This window comes from Meriones unguiculatus, chromosome 12 (genome assembly GCF_030254825.1).
Source record: "Meriones unguiculatus strain TT.TT164.6M chromosome 12, Bangor_MerUng_6.1, whole genome shotgun sequence".
In the NCBI taxonomy this organism is placed as follows: domain Eukaryota; kingdom Metazoa; phylum Chordata; class Mammalia; order Rodentia; family Muridae; genus Meriones; species Meriones unguiculatus.
The window spans coordinates 29523176-29548705 of record NC_083360.1 but is presented as its reverse complement, the minus strand read 5'-3'; the positions used below and the strand labels follow the sequence as shown (position 1 = coordinate 29548705).

The following is a 25530-nucleotide window of genomic DNA, read 5'->3' as shown; positions in this document are numbered from 1 at the left end:
GTAGACCATGAGAGTTACTGAGCAGCAAAGTTGTCTTGGCGGTGACAGCACAGCCTCATCCCAAGTGCTGGGAAAGCCTTGCAGCAGGGTGCTAGCTCTGCCCTCCCTGCGCTGAAGCAGTGTGAGCAGGAACACCAGCCACTAGCACTGTGAGGGGAGCCCAGCCCAGGTAAGTGCTACTGCACAGAGCACTGGGAGCCGGCACCCTGTCTGCACTGCAGGGCTTCTACTTCCTGGGCCTCTTTGCCTACCCGCTCTGCCCTCCTGGGCAGATAGCAAGCTGCAGTTGGGAGAGGATTGCAAGTAGCAGCAGCAGCAGTAGCAACTGCTGCTGCTGTGATATAGGATGCCCTCTGTTTTGATTGCCTTCAGTCTTCCCCGGGCCTCTTGGTGGACTTAGTTAGGAAGGGACTGCTTGGGAAGGCTGTCTTCCCACCCCTGTCATTATTCCCCTTAACTCTTCTATCAGCCTTCCACATGTTATCAGCAGGATGGGGAAACTGGAGCAGGTGGATGTGAACCTTTTCTGCCTGGTTGCCACAGACTTCTACAGACACCAGATAGAGGAGGAATTCGACCGCAGGGCTTTCCAGTCTGTGTTTGAAGTGGTGGCGGCACCAGGAAGTCCATACCACCGGCTGCTTGCTTGTTTGAGAAATGTTCACAAGGTCACCACTTGCTGAGTAGTACCTGTGGAACAAGAGGCTGAGAGGAGGCAGCTGCTGAGGCCAGAGCCTCCAGAAGCCTGTGCCAAGCTTCTGCTGGGGCTACCTTGGTCACGCAGGCTTCCACTTGTGTCAAGTGGACAGCCAGGCAATGGCAGGAGTGCATAAGTGAGGGCTATGCAGGGAACATGCACTATGTTGGGAATGAGCCTGAGTCCTGGGTCCTGGCCACGCTGCAGATGGTGGTAGTGCTAGGTTGACCAGGTGTTTGTCTTCTTGTTAGTGTTCCCCTGGCCGTGGTCACTAGGTTGCAGCTGCCCTGGTATGTGGAGCAGAGGTCCTAGCCCTTGCCAGATGGTTCTGAGCCCTCCTGTCCCACTGGGCTGGAGAGCTCCCTCCTACATTTCCCCAGCAGGGTGTACCTGCCATACCAGTGTCTGGACACAAAATGAATGGTGTGGGGGGCTGGGAACTAGGGGTGCCGGGTGTCCAGCATCGTTTTCCCTTTCTCTGTTTTCTTCTCAGGAGTTAAAATTTAATTATATCAGTAAAGAGATTAATTTTAATGTAACTCTTCCTATGCCCGTGTAAAGTATGTGACTTGCAAGGCCTGTGCTGCATGTTACAAAGTTTATGGAAGTGGATGGGTCTTCTGGCCACCACTCCTTCTCCTGTAGCTACTCAGTCTAGTCGGGCAGGTCCCTTGTGTAGCCCTTCCAACAACTGGTGGCACTTGCACATCACACAGCTACCTTTTTTTATGCATTACATTTAACCAGCACAGAGAGAGGTTTTAGTCTCTACTGCCCTAGGTGAGAATCCTACCTATGGCCCAACTGAGGGATTGAGCAGACTGCTTTCCACTGTTATGGTTATAAGAGGCTTGCCTTGCTGCAGCAAACACTCCTCAGGCATGACTGTCAAGCTGTCTGCTCACCAGTGTTGATAAAATCTCCTAGTCACTCAGCCTGGGCAGAAACAGCGTCTGCTGCACCCAAAGAGCTACCCCAATAACCTCATCCCTGGTCCTGGCTGATCTGGGCTGTAGCTTGTCCAGGAACCAGCTGGCCATTGTGGATGCTGTTCCCTTTGTATCTTCTGCATGGTGGGGACCTGAGGAGTGCTGGTCTGATAACCCCAAAGGTGTCTCTGTGCTATGGTGTGTTGGTTTATCTGTTTCTCTTGGTCAAGGGAAAGTTTGGTGTCCTAGTAACTGTTAAGAATGGACCCAACAGCTCTTTTGCCCCTTCCCATGTTGCCTTCTGTCAGCCCAGGAGAGTATAGACCCATGCCTGTCATAGCCCATGGAGGGTTCACCCTGACAAGATTAGGCAACAAAGGGAAGGTTCAAAATCAGGTCAGCTTACGGCCTGGGATAGCTTCCCACGCTTGTCAGAGCCATATCTTCTTTCCAGGCTCCAGGCCCAGGGGATCCAGGTCATGTTAATGAGCCATGGACATGGGCTGCCTTCATGTCCTGGCTTGGTGTGGGAGCTCTGCTTGCTATTTGGCTACATGACAGAGCAGGTTCTCTGCTGCTCAGCTAAGTCATGCCTTTGTTTCTCAGCTATAGAGAAGAGGGGTCATTTGGAGCTGTTTCTAGGCCACACAGAAGGAAAGTGCTTACAGCCTATCAGATTAATTAACTGTGTTTCGGTCCATGGATTGCTGCCTTTCGACCCTTGAATTTCCTCCTGTCTTCCCATCATGACAGTTAAAAGGCAGCTGGGATGCAATGTTCCCTACCATCCATAGGTTGTGGAGTCCCTCATATGTGTCCTGCTTCTTTTTCTACGTGCCCTGGCTGAGGCCACCCCACGCCAGCCCAGCCCATTCTGGTATCATGGTAGCATGAACAGTGGACATAGATCAGGTCTTTCATTAGGACCTTAAGAGAAGCTACTTCATTTCAATGAAAGAAAGTCACCAGTGCCCCTCTGCTGACTTAGGGCTTCCACTTCTCACTCTAGATTCCCTGCTAGAATTGCTTGGGGCCCACCTGGAAGTTCTCAGAATGCTGCTACCACCCTCCCAGGTTGATCTGGCAGCTCTGAGACAGGCATGTTGCAGGCCCAATTACTGCTCATGGTAGATGTTTATAAGAAAACGGAACATAAAAATCTGGAACCATTCGCCAGGGGATTCCTATCAGTGAGTTCAACCTGGAGTTTAGCTGGCCTCTTGTTCACAGTGTAATCAGAAACAATTCAAGCTGTTCTCTGCTCATGGGTACCACAGTCTGGAAATGCACCTGGGCACAGGCAGGTGTAGTTTGTGTGTATACATACCTACAGTTGTATGTGTATGCACACACATTCTCGAGCGTGAGCACGTACTCTCGGGCATGAGATCCTCAAAGATATATGCAAGACCTCTAAGAATGCCTGTTCATTCTTCCTGAAAGTGGACTTTTCTTGGACCTGCCACATACAGTCAGCTTTGACTCTAGCATCTGAAAATGGGACTCGTGGGGTTTTGTTTTTGTTTTTGTTTTGGTTTGGTTTGGTTTTTTTAATGTCCCTAGCTCATTAAAGTCCCACTGGAGACATTGCCTGACCTGACTAATTGCAGGAGGGACCAAAACTTTTTATCAGCTTCCTCAAGATTATATGGATTTCCAAACTTTATTTATAAAATAAATAAAATGTTATTTTTGATTGTGAGGTTTTAGGGGCAGGAGGTGGGGTGTTGTTTCTGTTTTCCTGCTGGTGCTGTCAAGAAGGATTTTAACGAAACCAGGGTAGAACTGTGTGGCAATGCACTTCAGCATGTTTCTTCTCCAAAATGTGCCTCCCTCCCACTGCTGGCCCCCTTGACATGTAGATGACTTTGCAACTGCCAAGTGCCCTTTATTATTCTCTCAGTTTTGTCTGCACATGTACCCTTCAGGAGGGAAGAATTAGAATGGAGCCACCTCCAGCCCTGTAGAATGTAGTGCCAGGGAAGGCACTAAACCTAACAGGCTCCTTCCCTGGCAGGAAGCACCTTCCTGTGATCGAAGCAGCTGTGCTTTCGGACCATGGGACAGGTCTCACACAGCAATAGCGTGGCTCTCAGCCACCGGCAAGAAGCCCTGCCTCCCATTACGGGCGGCAGAAATAGTCTCCTCTTGCCACCTGTGAGCATCTTTCCCCACACAGTCTCACTTGGGTTTTAACCCTCCCTCCCTCAACACTGAGCATTCAGATCATAGCTGCTGCCAGAGCAGGCTTGAAGCTGTCTTCCGGGGATTGGCACGTGGGAGCAGAAGACTGAGAAGCTGCCGAGGCTGGGGCAGGGAGCTCAGGAGGTCAAGGTTTGAAAAAGAATTGTTTCTCAGCGGGTGTGGAGCATCCGGGGGAAAAAAGAAGCAACGCCGAGCGTGTGACAACTAAAGATGATGTGAAGGTTCGGGGCCACCCTCAATGTGTGCTTGTCACACTTTCGTGCCATCAAAGGAACTGCTCCCCTCAAGTATCTCTGGAAACACCCTCTGCCACAAGCTGAGTGTAAGGTGATAGATGGCAGAGACCTCTCTGCAGAGACCTGGCTGCATTCTAGGGGGCTCCTGTCCAGGCCTTGCTGCTGTGTGCCATGGACTCCACTGGGAACCAGCAGGGCTGTGATGGGTGTGTCCCGGAGCCCAGCCCAGACCTGGCTGTCCACTTCCAAGAGGAAAGACTGACATGAAATGTATATTTAAAATTTTTAAATTGCAAATATTGTACATTTGAATTAAAGAAGCAATTTAACCACCCGTTGTTGCTGTTTGAGGCTTGCTTTACTTATGAGAACCTCCTTTCCAGCATTTAAGGAGAGTATCCTGCTCATCTCCAGTGGAGCAAGTATACCACCAGCAAGCCATCTTGACACTGTAAAGTCAGGCAACACTAGGTATGGAATGAGCCTACATGCCTGGAATTGGGACCAGGCCTAGGGGTATTCACAAACACTATATAAGTGATCTCCCTGTCTGGGAGATAAGGTATGCCAAGTTCTCATGGCTGTTGGCATTTTAAGCCCGTTATACAAGGTCCTAGATACTATTTCAGCTTCCACACATTGCGCCAGTGTACTAGAGGGGTGGTGAGGCTGTGTCCTCACATGGGACACATTTTGGCTTTTGAGTCTTTGAATAGTCTTCACTGTCCCTTCTGCCTTTCTGGTCATGTAGGAAAAGGTCCAAGGGGAACCTCTCTGTCCCCAAACACAACTGGTTTTCCCACCTTTGTCCTAGGCTGGTTGCTGTGTCTGCAGTACCTAACCCTGTCCTTTGTAGCTTGCAAATCCTTTTACTTTGTCAGTGACAGTGTCTAGCTTACCAGGTCCCTTTCATATCTGGGCTGAGTCTGAAGTGCAGGCACTTTATCCATCAAGCTGCAGGAGCAAGGCTGTTTGGTAAACACTTTCTGAAGGCCTGTTAAGTTCCAGTTGAGAGACAGGAGTTTTCTACCTGGTCCTTCAGCCCGCCAGACACTGAAGTCAGTGCCAGGATCACTATTGGAACCTTATGCCACTAGCTCGTCTAGGACACAGAGTCTGTTTTCTGTACAAGGTCTGGTAGATGCCCCACCGGGTTTAGATTCCTGCTCAGTAGCTCAAGCATTTGATGGTAGCATGGGAATTGCTTCAACTCCCTAAATTTACCTCAGCAGTCATCTCCAGGATATGATGATATTGCCCTTAAGACCTTCAGCGCCATTTGAATTTTGGTCACTTCAGGGAAACGAAGCACCCATGCAATCCTGGTGGATAGCCAGGCCCTTGACCCAACAAGCATGGGTGGTGTTTCCAGAAAGGATGAGGTAAGCCTCCTTGGGATATCTGCAGCACGTTATTCCTTCTAGCCACCACAGCAGTACAACACCTCACCAGAGCAAGTTCAGAACCCTGCCTGGGGAACGTAGGAGCACACGACTTGAGGTCTCCACCCCCCACCCCACCCCTGCCTTTCATTATGGTGTTCGTTTCCAGCTTTTCCAAAATGTGTTCTGGAGGGCCTTCTTGAAGAAGGAGCCTAATTGTGTTGGATGAGGGAAGCCAGGGTGAGTATGTGTGCCTTTGAGTGAACAGGTTCCAGGCTTCCTAGGGTATGGGCCTCACCTCCAAATGAGGTGAGACAACTCAGCCAAATCAGAAGGATCTACTTGGGCAGCCCAGGGAAGGCACATGGGCAGAGGTGGACCCAGGCACTTGAGAATCACAAAGACCTTCCTAGAATCCACACATAGCCTTAACCCTGAAGCCTGAGTCTCATCTCCCAAAGTATCTCTGTCCATGTTGTCCTGGAGGGGATGCTTGCTTCATTTCAAGCTGGGAATGGGCATTTGGGACATGGTTGGGTTGTGGAGAGCTGTCCACAAAGGTAGACAATCAGAGGTTAAGAATCTTGGCTCCTTATTGACATAGAATGGTAAAGTCTACCAAGTAAGCCAGCTACCTAGGTCTCTTATCAGCAAGGCCCCAGAAATTACTGGGACAACCCAATTCTGAGGTAGGTCACAACCCCTCTCACGACCCAACAACACCTCACTCACCACCCGGAGCAGTTCAAAGCAGTCCTTAGGCTCCCAAGACTCCCCTAGACCCAAGCCCTACTGCCTCTTAGTCAAAGCTGTGCTTGGGCACTGTCACATTTCATATGTTTTCAGGCCTTTGTCAAGTCTTCACCCCTAAATTCTTCCCACCAGTACAGGCTCAGTTCACAGCCCTTTGCACTCAAAAAGTTTCTGGCATCCTGCCATAGCTCCCATTTTCTACTAGAGGCTGAGCTTAGCTGACATCACCCTGGTCAGGCCTGGTTTCTTAGAGCCTCAACAGTTTCCATAAATAGAAGTTTCAGGTTAGCCCCAGGCTCAGTTAGAGGGGAAATAGACCCAGAGAGTAGGTCTCACCAGCTCACAGCAGGACCAGTCTTGACCCTATTCCTTGTGCCTGGCCTTGAAGAGACACTTGCTAAAGCTGACTTGCACCCTTTCCCTTCAGGTGCTACTGGGGGCCTAGTCCTCAGCCTTCTGCCTCCTCATCCCGTGACAACTGAGGGTCCTAGCAGGCCATGCAGCTGTGCCAAGGTATGGAACTTTACCCTCAGTGGAGAAGCATGTCCCACCTTAGGTGGGGGCAGCTACCTAAGGGGTTGAACAAATACCCAGTTTATTCTTGTCCTTGGAAGCCGGGAAATTACTCTGCTCTAGGAGGTTCCCCCAGAGGCCAACCTTGTTCTTGGGGCTTGCGGATGTCCCCATGGCTAAGAAGAGGTGGAAGCCTATCTTACTCCCATAAAGATGCTACCCAAAGTGTTGTGTTGTTATGGAATAGTTCTTGCCAGACTGGCTCCTACTTCATGGAACTTGGGCAAGCAGCTGGTATAGATGTTTCCTCTGCAGCCATTTGACTATAGGACCCAGAATAATGGCAGTGACATCCATTAGCCAACAGCTAACCACTAGCCTGGCTTTGAACTCTCCAGAGGCTCTTGGGAGATTTATGGAAGGGGCTGAGATGGCAGATGGGGATCCAATGGCCTCTCCATATCTCTAGAGAGGTTATGGCTCTTTCATCAGAATTTTGCGGAGTCATTTATAGTCATCTAGCTAGCTCCTTTTATTTTAGTTCCGGGATGAGGAAACTGAGGCTGGGGTCTATGGCTAAGGTCACACAGAGTCAGAGAGAGCTAGATTCAAAAGCTAGCCACTTAAAGCTAAGCATAGTGGCATATACTTTTAATCCCTACTCAGGAGGCAGAGACAGGTCAGCCTGGTAAACATACTGAGTTCTTGGGCCCCAGGTCATGTTTGGTCTGTCTTTCCCTGCTGGCTGGAGGTGCTGTCTGTGGAGGCAATAGGCCAGGTCCCTAGCTGACCTTCCCGTCAAGGATCAACCTTTTGAGTCAAGAACAGGGAACTTCTTAGAGGAGGCACTTTCTAGGCACTCTACTACTGTGGGCTCTGAGAACCATGTCCCACACTTAGCACTAGGGGGCAGCAGTGGACCAGCAGGCCACTGTGTCTGACACGCTCAGTATCTATCTGACCTCAGTATTTTCTCCTTTAGGAAAAATGGAACAATTATGGGTACCTGCAAACAAACCCAGGAGTATCTGCAAAGCTCAGCAGTAGGAAGGATGTGTTTGGGTCCCTTGGTGATTCCCAGGGTACAGAGAAGCCAGGCATTGACCTGAACCCAGGGGCCGCCCTCTGCTGCCTTTCCACTTCTAATTTTGGACTGTAACTCAGGTTGCTCCCCTAACATCCAATAAATACTAACTGTGCTCATTACAGTAGACACAGAAGTCCAGAGATACTACTTTTTCCAGGCTGATTTTTTTCCTGTCTTTGGTCAGGCGGGGGTCGGGCCGGTGGTCAGTGTTCTTCTGCTGACCAGAGAGTTTTAGCCTAGTTGCTTAGGGACCAGTCAGGACTACCAATAGAGTATATGGGACCCAGAGATACTGAGATCAGGCTAGACCCTGTGTTCACCACAGCTGGTCCAGCATGAGGGCCTTAGGTCCCATGGAGCCTCATTCAGGTCTTACCTTCCAGATATTAGCTGCCCTCTCATGGCCTTTCCCGCCGCAGACTCCACATTCTACACTCCTGATCGCCTATTGGCTCCTCAGCCTCAGGTCCCTGCCTAGCCCTGTAGCCATATTAATCCTCATCTTGACATTTTGCCTGTCCCCACCCCAGCAATGCTATGTCTTTTGAGGCCCTGAAATGTGCCCTGCCTTAGACCATTGAAGTTGCCTTCTGACTGCTGCCAGTTTTCCCTGATGGGCCTCCTCATGCCAGCTCAGTTTGCCTCTTCCGTCAGTGCTGTGCCCCTGCTTCTACCCGTGATGAAGGCCAGCATCTGTGTCCTGGTCTTTACGACTAGGTAAGACCTAGCTCCGACTCACTTGGCTTCCCAGCACCCACACAACATGACACCCAGGGTGTTAGGTGAGTGGAGGAAGAGAAGCAAAGAGTCAATGGTGAGGAGGCAGGGCCTCATGAGGCACAGCCTCAGTAAAGCCTGACAGACCTCTGAGAAAGGGTAACCTCTCAGAAAGGACCCCACCACATCAACAGTCATCAAGGTAGCACTGGAACCTCCGTCTCCCTTGTAACCCTGTATACTGTGGGTCTCAGCATAGAGCCCATTTGGGCCTTCTTGGACTCTGGCCTATATAAACCAGAACCAGATGAGGCTGAGGTGGGGACTACTGCCTGGGTCCCCCTTGCAGAAACCTGTCAAGCACAGCTGGAGTGAGTCTCTTCTGGGGCTTAGAGGGCCAGCAGGAGGCGGGGGACTGGGAGCCACTGTGGGTTTGGGCACAGCCTCTCACTGCAATATTGATGGCCCGTCAGTGCGGCCCTGATTCCTGTGCTTTCAGTTAAAAGGTTTCTGTTGTTGTAGCTTATGCAGTTGCTCTGTTGCTATGGAAACATGACATCAAAATGACGTTTCCCGTTTAAAAGCTTTTAACTAAATTCCTGCCTGTCAGATGTAGGCCCCATTTTGAGCGTGGAGCTGCCTCGAGCGAGCGAGTGAACGAGTGCACTGCCTCTCGCCCATGGTGCGCTGGCCAGGCCTGAGGCCCTGCCTGAGTACCATCCTTAACCCTGCAGGTGCCTCCAGCATGGCAGCAGCCGAAGTGCCCGGCTACCTTGTGTCTCCTCAGACGGAGAAGCATCGGAGGGCCCGCAACTGGACAGATGCCGAGATGCGCGGCCTCATGCTGGTCTGGGAGGAGTTCTTCGATGAGCTCAAGCAGACCAAGCGCAATGCCAAGGTGTACGAGAAGATGGCCAGCAAGCTCTTCGAGATGACTGGGGAGCGCCGGCTAGGAGAGGAGATCAAGATCAAAATCACCAACATGACCTTCCAGTACAGGTGGGCACACTGGATGGTTGGGGGAGGGTCCAGGCAGGTGGTTCTACTCTTGGCCATTTGTGGTCTGAGGTAGGGAGGGTACGCGTGGCCTGGGCTGGATGGTCCACCTGTAAGTCAGAGCCCCGCTTGGCAAGATGGCCTTCCAAAACTGTTTGTGCAGCCTCCCATTGGGAAGATGGGGAAACTGAGGCCGATGAGTAGAAAACTGGTCATGAACTCTCCAGTGGCAAGGCTGAGGATGTCCTCAGCTCAACTTCCAGGGACTAGGGCTGGAGCTGCACCATCATGAGCATGGTTCTAAGGTTGGCATTAGACCTGCCTCCTGCCTGCCATGATGACCCAGAGATGGGTGTCAGAGAAGCAGCACCAGATCTGAAGGCCTCACTTCCTCAACTGGGACTGCAGGACACCAGTTGAGCTTGGTTCTGCCTGTCCAATCTATCATGACACCCAAGTTGGGCAGGTACCTTGTTCCATGTGAGGAAACTGAAGCCATAGTGGAGAGGAGGTTTGACTCCCAGGCCTGGCCGATTCCAATGCCCTGAGGCTATGAGTGTTAAGTGAGCCCCTGACTCATGCCCAGCCCAGAGACAGCCTCAGGGGTGATGAGAAGGGTGTTTAGGGGGCTGCTCAGGCCGTACAGAACCCTGGCCTGGGGACTTCTCATCTGTGTCCCTGCTGTTGCTGCCTCTCAGTTTGATTGTCTTAGCGTGCAGCTGAAGAAGAGCCTGGGGGAAGCTGGTACTAAGTTCACAGTCTGGAACATCTCTGACATCCAGGAGGGAGCAGCCATGGTGGGTCTGACCTATCAGGAAGAGAGTCATATGCAGGGCATGGATTACAGATGGGGTGGAGATTGTGGTCTTGGGAGGCATGAGATAGTGACAGGTGGAATGAAGGTCAAGGTATAAAGTGAAGGTCATGTGCATATGAGGAGGCAGAGGTGTCACAGTAGGAATTGGAGACTGTTGAAGGAGGACTGTAAGTAGTTAAGAGTACTTCCCCAAAAGACAGACTAGATAGGACCCGGGGCTGCCTGAGATGTAAGGTGCTGTCAGTGGCTCACAGTCATACTAGTAGTTGATCTGGTGAGTTGTGCAGATAGGAAGGCTGCTGCAGACCTTGCCTTACAGGCATGCCTGTGAGGTCCCCAACCGGAACCATGGAAGAAAAGAGCTTTCATGCCCCCGTCAGCAAAGAGATGCCCCATACCCGGTCCATGAATCCGATGCCCGTGGGAGACATGGAGGCCCAACAAGACCTTGGACAGACCATGAAGCCCTGAAGCTCCATTTCTAACTGCTGCTTTGACTTATGAGGGCCATGAAAGAAGTTAGAGGTCTCAAGCCTAACCTATCAATGGCTCATTTCTGACCCCCAATGTTGTCCCCCAGCTGAGCCTGTGAGCTAAAACCCGTGGCTCCAGCAGATGCTTGGGTTTACTGGCATCAAAGGTATTTATCATAACTGATCTTAAATTTAAGCCTCTGTCTTATGAGAGAGCTGAGAGGCAAGCCTGTTGCCTGCAGGAACAGACATGAACACATGAAGACAGCAGCCGTGGCAAGAGCCTTACCTGGCTTACTCACTCCCATAGTCCTATTCCAGTGCTTGCTGAAGAAGGGGTCTTAGGGGGAGGTACAAGGCACCACTGTATGTTCTCCTTAGCTTCTCTTTGACTCGGTAGCTCACAGTGTTTAGCTGTGTTGTTCATTATTTATCTTGAAATCCTCCCTCAGAATCCTAGGGGAGGGTTCTGTCTCCATTCCTAGAAGTGATTCTGAGCCAAAGAGACCTGGGGATAAAGGTGCATGGGAGGGACCACCATTGCAGTCTGGGGGTAGGAAACATAGCACTTCACAGTTTATGAGGCACACGAAGACCACGGCTCCTCATAGCCGACCCGTTCTTTATTCATCCATTCCTAACCCCTTCACAGCAGAGTCTTTTCTTCCTTTTTTACAGGAACTGCTTACATATTAAGGTTCTGGCTTAAAGGAAATTTGAACATGTAGCTAGGTTCCATGCAACATGATTTGTTGGAATACCATAGGAGGCCCCCTCACTGGAGACAGGCTTTTCCCATTTCTCCAAGGAATAGGCAGGCAGAAGGGCAGCAGAGAAAACTGGGGCAGGGGTTCTCTAGAAAGGAGGAGCCTGAGAAGAAAGCTGACATGGCACCAGTGGTGATAAGCTTTACCTTCCCTGGGCCCCAGGTGGCTTGACAGTGCCCCTGCTATTCATCCAGAGCAGTCTGTACTCTGTTCTGTGTGACCTGTCTCTGCTTTCTGACATAGTCACGCCATGTGGTGGAGGCCCCCAGGCCCTTGATACTACTCCCCAAGGCCAGTCTCTGCTTTAACTAACCACAGTCTATCCTGGGCAACAGCCCCTAATCTTTGGCTATGCCTGTATTAGGAGCTCCATTCAGCCAGCTTTCCATCTTCAGGGACCAGTGGGACTAGGGCCAGCCCTTGCAGAGAACCCCATATAGGCCCAAGGTGGCCCTAGGGGTTGAAATGTTCCTCCTATGTGGCCTCTTTCTCTGAAAACCAAAATTGTCCAAACAGCCTGTGTCCTGTCTCCCTAGCCTTCCCTTTCCAAGGGACAGGGATGTGACAGTCCTCTTAGTGAGACAGGACCCATAGGTGGGAGAAGACAGAGCATAGGGTCTTGAGGGCATTGGTCATATTGATCAGACCTTTGACTTTGGCACCAGTAGAGATGGGGTGTTAGGCATTGTGAGATGGCACTGACCACCCAGTCCGGTCTCTGGACAGGCTATGAATTTGAAAGCTAGGTCAGGCTTAGCTCAGGGATGGAATGGTAGCAATATTACAATGATGTGGCCTAACATACCTTCCTGGTAGGTTCAGCTGAGGACAATGTTGGAGCCTGGCCTCCTGTTTACCAGACATTATTTTATGAAATCTTCTCTTTAGCCTTGTGAAGGATTTACTTTTTCATCCCCATTTTACTAATGTAAAACATGAAGGCTCAGAGAGGTTAACGAACCTGTCCAAGAGTGCATATGTGTGCAAGATACAGGGCCAGAGCTGTGAGTATTGTTTCCTGTGGCCCTGCTGTTCCCTCTCCTGGAAGCATCATTGTTGAATACAACTTCTGCATGGCAATTTCTTCTATGTCGGTATCTCACAGTCTCAGTCCACAGGTTAACTTATGTAAAGAGCTCACAGTTCATTGCAGTGAATTTAAACCCAGAGAAGAACAGAGACCACAGGAACCAGCCCCAAGCTCCTAGCACCTGTGGGTGCCCTTGCTCATGTTTGGGTTTCCTTTCTGACACCCAAAGGCGGTGCAGCTCCCAAAGCCTCTCTGCTTTTTATCCAGTGTCACAGGGGCCCTAGAGCCTGGCAGGCTGGGAGTAGCTCCCGCCTGCATCAGCATGACTCCCTCTGGGGACCTAGACCCCTTGGGTGCCACTCTGCCCAGGGGTCAGGCAGGACAGGCTGCACCTGCTGTTTCTCACCTTGGCTCTTGTGTCTCTCGTTTCAGGAAATTAAAATGCATGACAGATAGCGAGTCCGTCCCGCCGGACTGGCCCTATTACCTAGCCATTGATAGGATTCTGGCCAAGGTCCCTGAGTCCTGTGAGGGCAAACTGCCGGATGGCCAGCAGCCGGGGCCCTCCACGTCCCAGACCGAGGCGTCCCTGTCGCCGTCTGCTAAGTCCACCCCTCTGTACTTACCGTATACCCAGTGCTCCTATGAAGGCCGCTTCGAGGACGATCGCTCCGACAGCTCCTCCAGCTTACTGTCCCTTAAGTTCAGGTAGTGTGTGTTCGCTCTTCCTCTCCCGACCCAGCACTGCCTTGGCATCTCCACCCCCTGCCCTATCCTCCAGTGCCCAGAGCAAGGTGGCACAGTGGCACACCGTGGTATCCTGCCCTGACCGGCTACCCAGGCCACAGCTGCGTGCCTGGTCCAGGGTCAGGGCAGCTTCAGGGCAGCAAGAGGCTCTAGTGCCAGTGGCCACGACGCCATCACCTCTTACCTGCTTGGAAAGTTCTTTGACCTCTCTGACCCCTGCCTCCCATCATAAAATGGGGATAAATCAGTACTCCTCAAGGAGAAAAGACACAGGACCAGGCCCTGAGCATGCCCTCCCTGCCCATCAAGTCCCAACTCGGACCCTTTCTGGGGTCCCCATCTCAGCAACAGGTCATCTCAACATAGAGATGTGGGCATGCACCTCCTGAGCAGTGAGTGGGCCTGTCTTCTCTGTCATTACACTCCAGCCCTGTGTGGGCCACATGCTTGTGCCTGCAAGGCACTCAGGGAGCCTCTGGGTTGGAAGACAAGTAGGAGACAACCTATGGCTTTATAGATTCTGGGGTCCAGAGCAAGCAGTTCTAAGGAGGAGATATTTAGGGTGGGTTTCCAAGGTAAAAGAGGAGTCAGCCAGTTGAAGAAACTAGGAAATGTGGCTTTGTGTTATGGCATTTCAAGCCTGTTTGACAGCAGGTAAGGTAGGAAAGGTATCTCCATGGAGGTCTCAGAACCTAATGTCCCTAGGGCTGGAACATCTGCTTAATTCACCCAGAAAGCCCTTCCCCAGGGTAGAATTTCTCACTAAAGGGCCCAGACAAAATCTGTCTTTACTAAAGCCACACCAAGCTAGCAGAGAAGCCTGAGATTTATAGCCAATTGTTCCCATGGCTTACCACCCCAGTTCCCAGGCACAGCTGCCTGGGGCTCTGTCCCCAAAACTGGCCGATCATCCACTCTGCTCAGAACACAGAGCACATGCCAGATATTGGCAGTTACCCGATAGGCCTTGGGGTCTGGTAGGTTTTGACAGCTCTCTGCTGTCCAGCAAGGGCTTCTAGACTAGCAGAGAACACCCATGTGGCATCTCCAGGGAAGGAACCCAGATGGCCTGCCTGAACCCCTACCCCACCAAAGTCATACTTGGAGACAGAGGGCCCAGAGCAGGCCTTAATTCTGAACCTATTTATTTGTGTGTCATAGGCCCATGGGGGCTACACACTTCCCTTCCCTTAAGAGTATCAAGTACCACATACTGCCCAGCATCTTCCTCTTGAGCCTTGCTGCTCCTTGGAATGGGCGCTTCAACCTTGAGCACCCTCTACCAGCTCATTGACCTTGCGGAGCTGTGAGGGTCATGTGCCCACATAGTCCACACTCTGGATTTGTGCACCGGCTGCCACCTGCTGTTCTCTCTGTTGTGTGTGAGCGCTGGCCCCTCTTCACCTCTGCGAACTGAGACCTGAGTCACAGATGTGGCTCCTGGGGCCTCCCTGCTACCATTTGTCCAGTGGGATATTTGGGAAGGTTTGGTGGCTCCCATGTTCCAGGCCCTGTGACCAGCTCGTCTCTTCCCTACAGGTCAGAGGAACGCCCTGTGAAGAAACGCAAGGTTCGGAGCTGTCACTTACAGAAAAAAAAACTGCGGCTGCTGGAGGCTATGCTGGAGGAGCAGCGCCGGCTGAGCCGCGCCATGGAGGAGACATGCCGAGAGGTCCGCCGTGTGCTGGACCAGCAGAACATCCTACAGGTCCAGAGCCTGCAGCTTCAGGAGCGCATGATGAGCCTGCTGGAGAAGATCATCGCCAAGTCCAATGTCTAGGCCGTGGAGAGGATGCCAGGTGCCACGTAATCCTATCTGGAGGCCCACGCAGCTCAGGGCCCTGCCTACCCAGGCAGATTCCAGAAAGGGGACAGGCTTCAGCCTGGCTTCTGTGTTTCTCTGAAGGGCTCTCCAGGACCCCAGTGGCCCTGGAAGACTTTGGGACCCCCATCTCCAGCACTGATGCCAGGGACCCCAGGACGACTAGTGAGAAGGTTCCAGAATCCACTCTCCAATATAGTCACTATCATAATACTTGAAACAGCTTTTGATATTAAATGTACTTTCAATTATTGCCTGGAAGCTGACTTTCCTCTCTCTGATATGAAGGGGAAGGGGGAATGCTGGCTTGGATGATTTTCTTCTGCCATCAAAAGCAAATGCCATGGGTCAGGGGCAGGTTGTGGGGGGTCTTTCCTCCACAGAGTCTGTAGCAGCTACCCCAACTACCTAGTTATCACAGTACTAACCCAACCCAGTCACCCCTTAGTCATCTGTCTGAAGCTTCACACTAACACAGGATTCCTGCCGCCTCGACCAGCTTATGCTCTCCAGTGGCCTGTTGATCTGGGTCCCGGTGGTAGCCCTTGTGTGCTAAGTGAGGCAGGGGTCCTGGCTTTATAAACTTTAGTTCAGTCATCAGGGAAACGGTAGCCAATGACGGTGAGTGCTCAAGGGAAAGTCTGGTCCTGTGACAGAAAGAATCAGATTCAGATAGAGCTAGGAAAAGCACCCCGTAAGGGAAACAGCCATTGCAAACAACACCCTGGGCACCTTCAGCAGCCAGGTCACCCAGAGCCATGCACTTCTGGAAGAAGTTTTTGTTTTCTCTGAGAAGGCAGACTACACTGACCAGGTTGCCACCGTTGTTTTACCATACAAAGGACTTTTCCCAGGACCCCCTTGGTTGAATATCCATAGTGTCTTTGGCCAGGCAGTGGCTCTTCCGCTGAGGCCACAGAGGGGACTGGAGGCAGGCCTGTCTGATTTACCCCTTGGAACCAGGCCACTTGCGGCCCCCAAGGCAAGGAACCTGGCCTCTTTCTGTCTCCCAGAATTCATCTGCAGCCTTGGATGCTGGAGAGCCCCCTCCCGCCCCCCCATTAACACTCACTCAGAGATCTGCTGACATGCACCTGCCTGTCCTCATCTGTGGGCCACTGAGGCTGGGCTTCCATGAGGTTCCTGAGCCTCAAAAAAGAGAGATGGTTTCCATCCTTCCAGAAGGAACAGTACTGATGACTGAGAGGCTGCTGGGGATGAGCACTGGCCACCTGTGTCTCGAAGCTCCACAGGAGGGGACAGAATAAGGTTCAGGATACAGCCCGTGTCTTCATGTTTAGACCCCTGTGCTCCAGAATCAAGGCGGTGGCACACTGCTGTTTTAGTGCTCATGTGTCATGAGAGATTTGCACTCTGTGTTTGGAAGCCGAGTCCTTCCTATGGTAAGGACTTCATATGTCTGAGCAGTCTGGGGCTGTTTGTTTCTCTGCCTCAAGGGTCGATGGGATTCACCTGTTGACCACCTGTGGTTGACCAAGCCTTCCATAGTATGTCCACTAGGACTTTCTGGTTTCTTTTTAAGCTATTGGGTTATTTGAGGAGTAAAATAACTCATTAGTAAAAGTGAAAATATCTGATCAGGTTCAGCAAAACATAAACACAGAAAACTAAACCCATCAAGTGCTTTCACCATCGCTACCTACTACTCTGACATCTAGAACAAGATAATGGTCAGCAAACAAAAAGAGCTGAGGGACAGGATGAAGACATGACAGTTTACCTCTATTTTCAGATAATACTTTTGATGATCCAGGAAACCAAATACACAAAACCTCAAGAGCTTCAACCTGAAAGTATTAACCTTGAGAATGAGAAATGAGTCCACTCAACTGAAACCAGAAGTAGTGGACTTCCCAGGAGTAGATTTAACCAGAAAGACAGAGGCCCTTTCAAAGATATCCAGTGTCGTTGAAAGATGCAGAACAGTACACAGGTGTGGGGATCTGAGTGCACCACAAAGACTCCAGAGAAACCTTTCTCTTTTCATTCATGTGACCTCACTATGTCTACGACAGAACTGCAGAATCTCATAAAATGACAAAATTAGGTCTAAATTCATATAAAACAAAGAGTGGAACCAGCGGTAGAAAGACATGCTCGGTTGCCTTTGGAGTTGGGACATTCGCACCGGGAACCCGCAGGTTACCTTGTGTGGTGGAGCTAATGAGAGATATCACCCACAGTCTCACACATTTGAATACTTCATCTCCAGGGGGTGGTGCTGTTTAGGTAGGCCTTGTTGGAGGAGGTACGTCACCGAAGGCAGGTTTTGAGAATTTAAAGACTTGTTTGAATTCCTAGTGAGCTCTGTCTCCTTCCCACTTGTGGTTCCAGGTATGAGTTCTCAGCGGTCCCTGCCACCATGCCTGCCTGTTGCTATGATTGTGGCGGATTCTTCTCCCTCTGGAACCATAAGCCCAAATAAGCCTTCCTTTTCTAAGTTGCCTTGGCCGTGGTGGGTCACCGCAGCAGCAGAGAAGTAACTGATAGACCTTATCACATGCAGGCCTGGAGGGAGTCCGATGGACTCAGAGACTGGGAAGAGCCTCAAGGACAGGAACTCTCACACTGGCTAAGGAGATTATGCTGGCCTCTCAGGGACCCATCCGAGGAGGTGTTCCTTCCTGAACAACAGCAGCACAGTTCATGCTGCACCTCCGCAGGGCAGCTCAGCATGTCACTGGAGCCAGGTAGAGCTTAGGCCGTCGTCTCAGGGACCTCGGGGACCCAGAATAGTGATCAAGGGTGCCAGAGAACTTTGAAGAGCTCCAGCTAGCAGCATCAGTACCTATGGAATATTAAAAAACTAAATTTTAGACATATGAAAATGTTATTTATTTCAGAACAATAACCCTGTTACATGTTACTATCAGGATCAATTGTATGAAAAATGTACTTTCTAAAACAATGTTTCAGCAAGAAAAGTGGCACGTTTTATATTTGTACAGATCTCTGGCTCAGGGGAAGCACTGGGGGTTCTCTGGACGCCTGTGTGCTCTGCTGCAGGGCAGGATTTTGGTTGTTAAGTAGAGGATTCTGTCTAGAAGTCCAGCCTCGCAGGAAGAATTACCTGGAAAGAAAAGACATTTAAAGAACAAATCAATGTGGCCGTTCTAACTCTGTCCTACCTCAAACTTAAGGAGTAGGGAGATGAGGTTTTTGTTTTTCTGGGGTAGGGATTGAACTCAGGGTCTCCTGTATGCTAGGCAAATGTTCCTCTGTTAAACCACCTCCCCCAAACCCCCAGCCTTTCCTGTGACTCATCTTAGGCCTCAGTGGCTCTTTATCATTCTGTGTGTTTGGGTCCCAAGTGGGCATTTAGAAACATTTTTGGAAAATATTATACCCAGAGTGATATTAGTGTTTCCAGTGTGACAACATATCATCCTTCAGGTGCCAGATCCTTCAGGTCACCTTTGCACACTGACAACCTCAGCAGGAAGTCCTCAGCTGGGAAGTTCCCATGGTGATGCAAGCAAGTATTTCCAAATAAATGAAAGGGTGAGTTTTACCACCAGTAACAAAAGCTGCTGCCACTGTTTCTCTTAGGGAACAGGCCTACTTCATCTCTCAGTGCCCTGGCCTGCCAGTATTCTTTCAAGGAATTTTCATAAGCTGTGTGTTATTACAGCCCATACAGTGCACACACGCCTTACCTTGGTCACCCAACATGCAGGCATGAGAAAAGCCCTGTCCACGCACACTTACCATTCACAAGGAATGTGAAAGAGAAGCAGCCTCAAGGTTTAGGACTTAAGGCAGGCAGTCATCCTTAGTGCCTCATCAAGGACATTCACGAGCAGAACTGGTGCCTCTTGCCTGTAATCCCAGTATTCAGGAGGCTTAGGCAGAAGGTTTTCTTTGAGTTTAAGGCCAGCCAGTGCAGCAGAGCAAGACCTTGTTTTGAAAGGAAGGAAGGAAGGAAGGAAGGAAGGAAGGAAGGAAGGAAGGAAGAAAAGAAAGAAAGGAACACACATGTAACACATGAAAGGAAGAAGAAAAAAGGATGATAAATAAAATATTAACAAATGGTACCATATCCAAGTAGGGCTTCCTTAAGAAGGGTCACTGACTCTGGGGAGGATGAGAAGGGAATCCAGATATAATTCCAACAGAGCCCAGCTTGTGGAGAAGGCGGAATCAAGACCAAAGAGGAAGACGAGAACCAGCTATAGCCGTCTCACCAAGAGGGAAGCTTCGGTGGTGCCACCCACTGGGAGTGGTTGCCAGGGCTTTGCTACAGCCTGCAGCGGGTAGATGGAGGAGGAGGTCCAGATTGCGGCCCTGTTGACATTCCACAGGCTTGGCAGGGGTGACCCTGATGCTGATGGGCAACGGTCCAAGTGTAAGTGGCAAGAAATCGGGCTAAGCTGCCTATGGCAGGTGAGCACAAGGTCTAAATGTTAGGAATAGAGACATTCCAGAAGATGTTTTGGAAAGAGGTGTAACCTCCTCAGAGATTTCTAGGCTGGGTGACTTGGAAAATAAATTGGTTATTAAGTTTTTTAAAAAAATTAATTATGACAAAAGAGCTGGATCCACCAATAAGGTAAAAAATGAGGCTTCTAGGAACTTCCTGGAAGGAAGACTGGGTAACTATGCTCTAGTGATACCCTTTCTGGCTTTGCCTCTCTTTCCAGGGACCTCCATGTCCCCTTGCTAAGTAGACACTGACCCTGAGTGTTCCTGGTTGATTTTTTTAAACTTGTTCTGTGGTAGTTGAAGAATATTCCATATGCTGGAAAATGCATTCTGTATAACCCCTGCTTTGAATTCTAGGGCAAGCAGGGCCAAAGGTGAGGCTATGAGGCACATGGGGACAGAAAGTCAAAGCGTTGTTGGTCAGGGGAATGGCAGACATACAGATGCCAAGGAGCTCCCCATGTGCCTGTGTAATCCCCATTGTCCCTCCCCACACACACTGGCACCCATCTTGGTACCTTACTGTGAACTCATGGACCCAGCAGAAGCTCCATGCAGTAGGACATGCCTAGTTGTCCCTGGAGATTGCCACCCAGAGCTGCTCCAATCCTGCAATGGCTTGCTCCTCCTTGGGCTTCATCTCCTAAGCTTTTCCCACAGAGACTCAAGGTCCAGTTCCTGTAATGGCAGTTGCTGCACACAGTCTCTTGCTTACCTGTGACCCTACAGCGGACTCACTTCCTCTGGTAGTAACTAGAATGCAGAACTAAAATTGACTTCAGGAAGCTGAAGGGCTTGGAATCAGCTAGGTCCATGCCTAGGAGCAGGCTTGGGGTTGGGAACTGTACCCAGTTCTGTGGAGGCAAGAATGGCCTATGGTTTATTTATCCAACTCCACAAAGCTTATGTCTAGGTCTGCCCAAGTTCTCCTTGTCATCGGAAAACTGCCCACCACACCTGACATCATCAATATTCACTCTTTATCACTTTATTTTGGGCAGCAATGTTCCTAGCTAAATCCAACCACATGTCTCTCGAAGTTTATGGTGACAAGAAGGTATCTAAGGAAAATCTATGAAACAGCCTTTCAAAAAAAAACAGACATGTAGGTGGGTTGTTGTTTTTTTCCTGTCATTTTTTCATATATATTTTTTTAAACTACATTTTCTTTCTCTGTGTGTGTGTGTGTGTATGTTGGTGGCCTTGGCATGAACATGTGGACATCAGAGGATGACTTACAAGAATCAGTTCTCTCCCTCTACCATGTGGGCTCTAGGACTTGAACTCAGGTTGTCAGGCTTGGCAGCAAGTGCATTGAATCTGCTGAGCCATCTTGCCAGAGCCTATTTGTCCACGTTCTTTTGTTTCTTCACCAGAAAGAGTGAGGTGGAAGTGTCTGGCTCATAGGGCCTTATGGCACTCAGGCAACTTTAAGGATGAAAACTGGATGGCAGCATGATACTGGTACAGGGCCTTAGCTTTGCTTTTGCAAAAGTGAAACGAACCCAAACCAGAACAGTATTGTTCTCATATCTGCACCAAACACAGTTTTAACAGGAAATTTACTGCCAGAAAGGAAGGAGAATTAAGAAACAAACAAAACAGTTTCAACTAAACTGAAGCAGAGAGTTGGCTCAAAGGACAAGGGAAACTGAATAGGGAATTGTGTGGGGAGGCTTCAGAGCTGTCATGGAAAAGGCCGGTGAACAGTCACCTGGGACCTGAGCAGGTGTCCACACACAGAAGGATAGAAAATGGCGGGGACCACATGTGGAGCCTTCTTGCCACGATCAGTAAAGCTCACTAGGGGCGATGGCTTTATGCTGAATGGTCATTCTGCAAGTGAGGGTGGTAGGTAAGGCTTCTCCACGGGACAGGTGTCCTCTGCCTCTGCTTGTGAGTGGAAACTCAGGCTTACTCAGAAACTGGAGCTTGTCCTGCCTCAAGGGACAGCTGGCACAAAGCATTACTTGCCATGAAGCATCCAGGGCATGTAGCATCTAGGGCACAGAGCCTCCAGAGCTGTGGAACATGGCCTCTGACCTCTGACCTCTGACCTCTGACCTAGCCCTTGGAAATATAAGAACTGGATGCTCAACAGGACAGCATTATGGCCTCTGTGAGGACAGCAGAAGGGGTTCATGAACTGGCATCAAAGAGAGGGAGGATATGAGGAATCTCTTGAGAAAATTGGGACTCAGGTCCCCAGACCCAACACTACAGAGCAGGAGTAAGGTCAATGGCCAGCAGGGGATATTGAGGCATGCAAGGTCTCCAGCAGAGACCACATGTATGCACCTAAGGCAAGCCTGCAAAGGGCTCTAAGTTGGGATAAAGCAGGCCAGGATAAAGGGAAATTCCAGGAAGCAACAGGGCTGGCCACTGCTTCCTTAGCCCAGTCCTCTTGTAAGTTCTCCAGGTGTGACTGGAAGGGAGGCCAAAAAATCAAGTAATGCTGGCTCCAAGATGCATTCCATGGAGACCCACTACATTAAAACCAAAACAAAACAAAACTCAATTAAATACGAGGCCTGTTCTAGAAAGAGCTTCTATAAGCTTTTAGAACTTTCCCAATTATGTCACCCTTGTATGAGTTTCTTTATTCCCAGAGGGTTAGATTGTAATATATTAAGCCATGGCCCCTCCCCCTTTTCAATCCTATCCTTAGTGCTAGGAGCAGGGCCTGGTGTCAACCTCTCACTACAGCCCACCTGCTCTGGGAACCAAACGGCCTCCTCACAGGCCTGGGTTCACCACAGCCTATTGATGCTGGAAATTTAGATTCCAGCTGTGTGCTGGCCCCCTCCTCCCCTTCCTACTTTCTTATTCAAAGAACTTTCAAGAGACTTTCCAAGTTCTGCTTAGGAACAGGGCAGCTCCCTGGGGCACCAGCTGGCATCTCGCGCAATTATCATTAAATTACAGAGACAATTTTAATTTCACAATAATTAGAAATATCAACTGCAGCTCCAGCCTTCAAAACTAATGGAATTTTAATGGACAGCTGCTTAGGTTAGAACTAAAAATAGTAACGCTTGGCCAGGCAGAGCAGCTGGAGCCAGGGCCCTGGATAGGAGACCCATGCAGTGGAGGCAAGCAAGGAGGAGCTGAATACCTGGGAAGAACCTGGGGGAGGCCCTGGAGTGTGTGTGTGTGTGTGGGGGCGTTGCCTGGTTAAACCTGCACCTGCAGGGTGGGAAGGGAGCCTCCAGCAATAGACTGGTTTGCAAGGTGAAAGAGGCCTGCATTTGGGACTTTACACCCACATTCATGATCAGCTCAAAGATGCAGCTTGGAGCCGGGCTTCAATGTTTGAACTGAGGTCCCTGGCCCCAGATGGTGCCCTCTGGGCAGGCATTCTGCAGACGTGCCTTCATGCCCGGACTGTCTGTGGCAGGACTGGCCCCAGGAATCACAATCCAGTGGTAGGATGCTTGACCTTGGATCCCGGTGACTCCATCTTGACAGGAAGTGGAAGTGAACACTCTCTTGCTGGGCAGAAGAGCTCACTTCTGATGAAATCAGAATTGCCTCATTCGTTTTTCTCTCGTGGAGAAAGCTTGCTGTGTTCTTCAGAATCTTCGCTGAGGTGGTGGAGCTATTTTCCCGGATCTGGTCCCAGAGGCTGCAGTTGTGTCCAGGTCTCAGGCCCACCTTACACTCACTGCCATGTGTGTGATGAACTGGACATTGAGTTATTTTTCTGTAGTACTATCATGCTGTCTTAGAACTATTTGTTTACCAGTGTTTCCTTCCTCTATTGTCTTTGTGAAGAATCAGCTTCTGGAACAGAGGTGGGTGTCTTTCTAGGCTCCAGTCAGGCTGACGGTCTGCATGGGCGCTGGATCTCACCACTGTAGCTTCCTGGAGACTTGAGGTCGCACAGCAAAAACATTCAACCTTTCTCTTCTGAAAATCAGTCCCGGCTTTCGTATGTCTATATAGCTTTTAAGTCAGCTTGTCGATTTCTACCCTCAGAAAGTTTGATTGCTATGTCTTTGAATCCACAGAGACACAGAGAGAAATCTCTTTCTCTCTCTTTCCCTCCACCTCCCTCTTTCCCTCCCTCCCTTTCTTCTTCTCTCTGTTCCTCTCACCCCCAACCTCACTCCCTTGACAGAATCTTGCTATGTGGTCCAAGCTAACCTCATCTTGAGAGCCTTCCACCTCAGCCTCCCGGGTCTTGTGTTTCCACAGGTTGCCACGTGTTTGTACTCATCTCTCATCTTCTTTTACCGCCAGACTCTGGTGATCTTTGTGGTGGTCATTTGTGTTCCTCCCTTTTCCTCCTCCCTGTCTTCTCCTCCTCCTCCTTCTCATCCTCTGTTCCTGTCCTTTGTCCTCCTCTCCTTCCCACTTTTTCCTTCTTCAGTTTTTTTAAAACAATCTCACTTTGTTGCCTAGGCTGGCCTGGAACTTTTAGGGATCCTCCTGCCTCAGTGTCTGATTGCTGGAATTATAGCAATTATGTATACTACACTGATTTTTAAAATCTATGCAATTTGTTTCAAACCATTTTTCTCATATAAACCATCTAATGTTTTAAAATTTTTTTTATGTGTATGAGCGGGTGTATTGCCTGAATGTGCGGATACATACCACATGCATGCAGTACTTGTAGAGGCCAGAAAAGGGCATAGGATTCCCCTGCAGCTACACTTAGAGACAATTGTGAGCCACAATATGGATGATGGAACCAAGCCCACATCTCCTGTGTTCACTTGAAAGTAATGTACATTCTAGGCATAAATGGTGATACACACCTTAACCCAAACACTTGGGAGACATTTACCTGGCATCCACGAGGCCTTGGGTCCAAGATCTAGTACCACAAAAAGGAAAATGAAGATAAAATGTCTTCCCTTGGCCTTCCTGTCTCTATGATATTTTCACTAGGTCAAGAATAGTATCTTAAGCCTCCTCAGCCTCCTTATTTATTGTGTGTGTAAAACATGTTTTTCTTTTCTCTGGCTGCATCTGAGAGTTTGGCTTTTTTTTATTTTTTTATTTTTTTTTTAATGGTGTCTGCCTGAATACATTTTCTTTGCATTCATCCTGCTTGGGTTCATTAAGTTTTGGATCTATGGATTTTTTTCTATCAACTTTGGAAAAAGATTGATCATAATTCCTTTGCTATGTCACCTTCATTCCTTTCCTTCCTGCTGGAATTCTGGTTACACGTGTGATATTCTTGGTCCTGTCTTTCACATCCCAGGCGCTCTTTGCATGCTATTTCTTACTTTTAAAACAGTTCTTTTTGTGACTTAGTTTGGGTTACTTCAAGTCACCTGGCTTCAAATTCACTGAAATTTTCTTTTGCAATGCCCAGAAGCTTTGCCAATACACTTTAACTTTTAACTGAAAAAAAAAAAATTAAAAACAAAGACAAAAAAACAGTTTCTCACTTCATAGCCCAAGCTTGTCTTGAACTTGAAACCTTCCTGCCTCGGCCTCTAGAGTGCACATCACACCCAGCCACATGGTTACATTTCCAACATTGTGGTAGAGGTCTCAGGCCTTGAGTTTTGGAGGGTTGTAGTCATCCTCATTTGAGAATTCTTTGACACAGCCCTTTCGTGTATTACCTGCCCGCTGACGCCCCCTGCTGGATTCTGTGGACTCCACACTTCTTATGCATCCCACAATTAGAGCTGACAGGTTTTCCGTCTGTGCGCGAAGCATCTTGATTTAATGGGTGTCACATTTGACCTTCTAATCACCCTCAGAAACACAAGACCAATATCCAGAGTGCTGCTAAAGCAGTTAGATCCCATTTAGATGATATTCAAGATGCCCCGGAAGAAGGAAGCGAGGCAGTACAGAATGTTGTGAGTTGAAGAATGTTGATTGCAGAACAGACCAGGGTTTCTACTCCTTTGCATACTTTCTGGCTTTTTGTTTCATGCCAGGTGCTGG

General features: G+C 49.6%; 2 protein-coding genes and 1 long non-coding RNA gene across 6 annotated transcripts in view; 2 read left to right on the top strand and 1 right to left on the bottom strand.

The window, feature by feature from the left end:
• Positions 1–4401, top strand: part of Htt (huntingtin) — a 137008-nt gene extending 132607 nt beyond the window's left edge. For both annotated transcript variants that reach the window (XM_060365463.1, XM_021643667.2), the window contains exon 67: positions 470–4401. In XM_060365463.1, the coding sequence (XP_060221446.1) occupies positions 470–683 (214 nt within the window). In that variant the 3' untranslated portion in view covers positions 684–4401. The remainder of the gene's footprint in view (positions 1–469) is intronic.
• Positions 4402–4502: 101 nt separating this feature from the next.
• On the top strand, positions 4503–15422 carry Msantd1 (Myb/SANT DNA binding domain containing 1). Of its 3 annotated transcripts, XM_021643706.2 has the most exons (4): positions 4503–6715; positions 9254–9518; positions 13035–13310; positions 14889–15422. In XM_021643706.2, the coding sequence occupies exons 1-4, from the start codon at positions 6700–6702 to the stop codon at positions 15127–15129; spliced, it is 798 nt and encodes a 265-aa protein (XP_021499381.1). In that variant the 5' UTR covers positions 4503–6699; the 3' UTR covers positions 15130–15422. The 3 variants fall into 3 exon arrangements, with proteins under 3 accessions (XP_021499381.1, XP_021499382.1, XP_021499380.1); XM_021643705.2 differs by lacking the exon at positions 4503–6715 and having other exon boundaries at positions 6790–9518; XM_021643707.2 differs by lacking the exons at positions 4503–6715; positions 13035–13310 and having other exon boundaries at positions 6744–9518.
• Positions 15423–17891: 2469 nt separating this feature from the next.
• Positions 17892–19352, bottom strand: LOC132646728 (uncharacterized). The gene is made up of 4 exons (XR_009584979.1): positions 19266–19352; positions 18901–19089; positions 18089–18262; positions 17892–17980 (listed from the first exon to the last, which is right to left on the bottom strand). It is a non-coding gene; the product is annotated as an uncharacterized LOC132646728 (long non-coding RNA).
• Positions 19353–25530: the final 6178 nt, after the last annotated feature.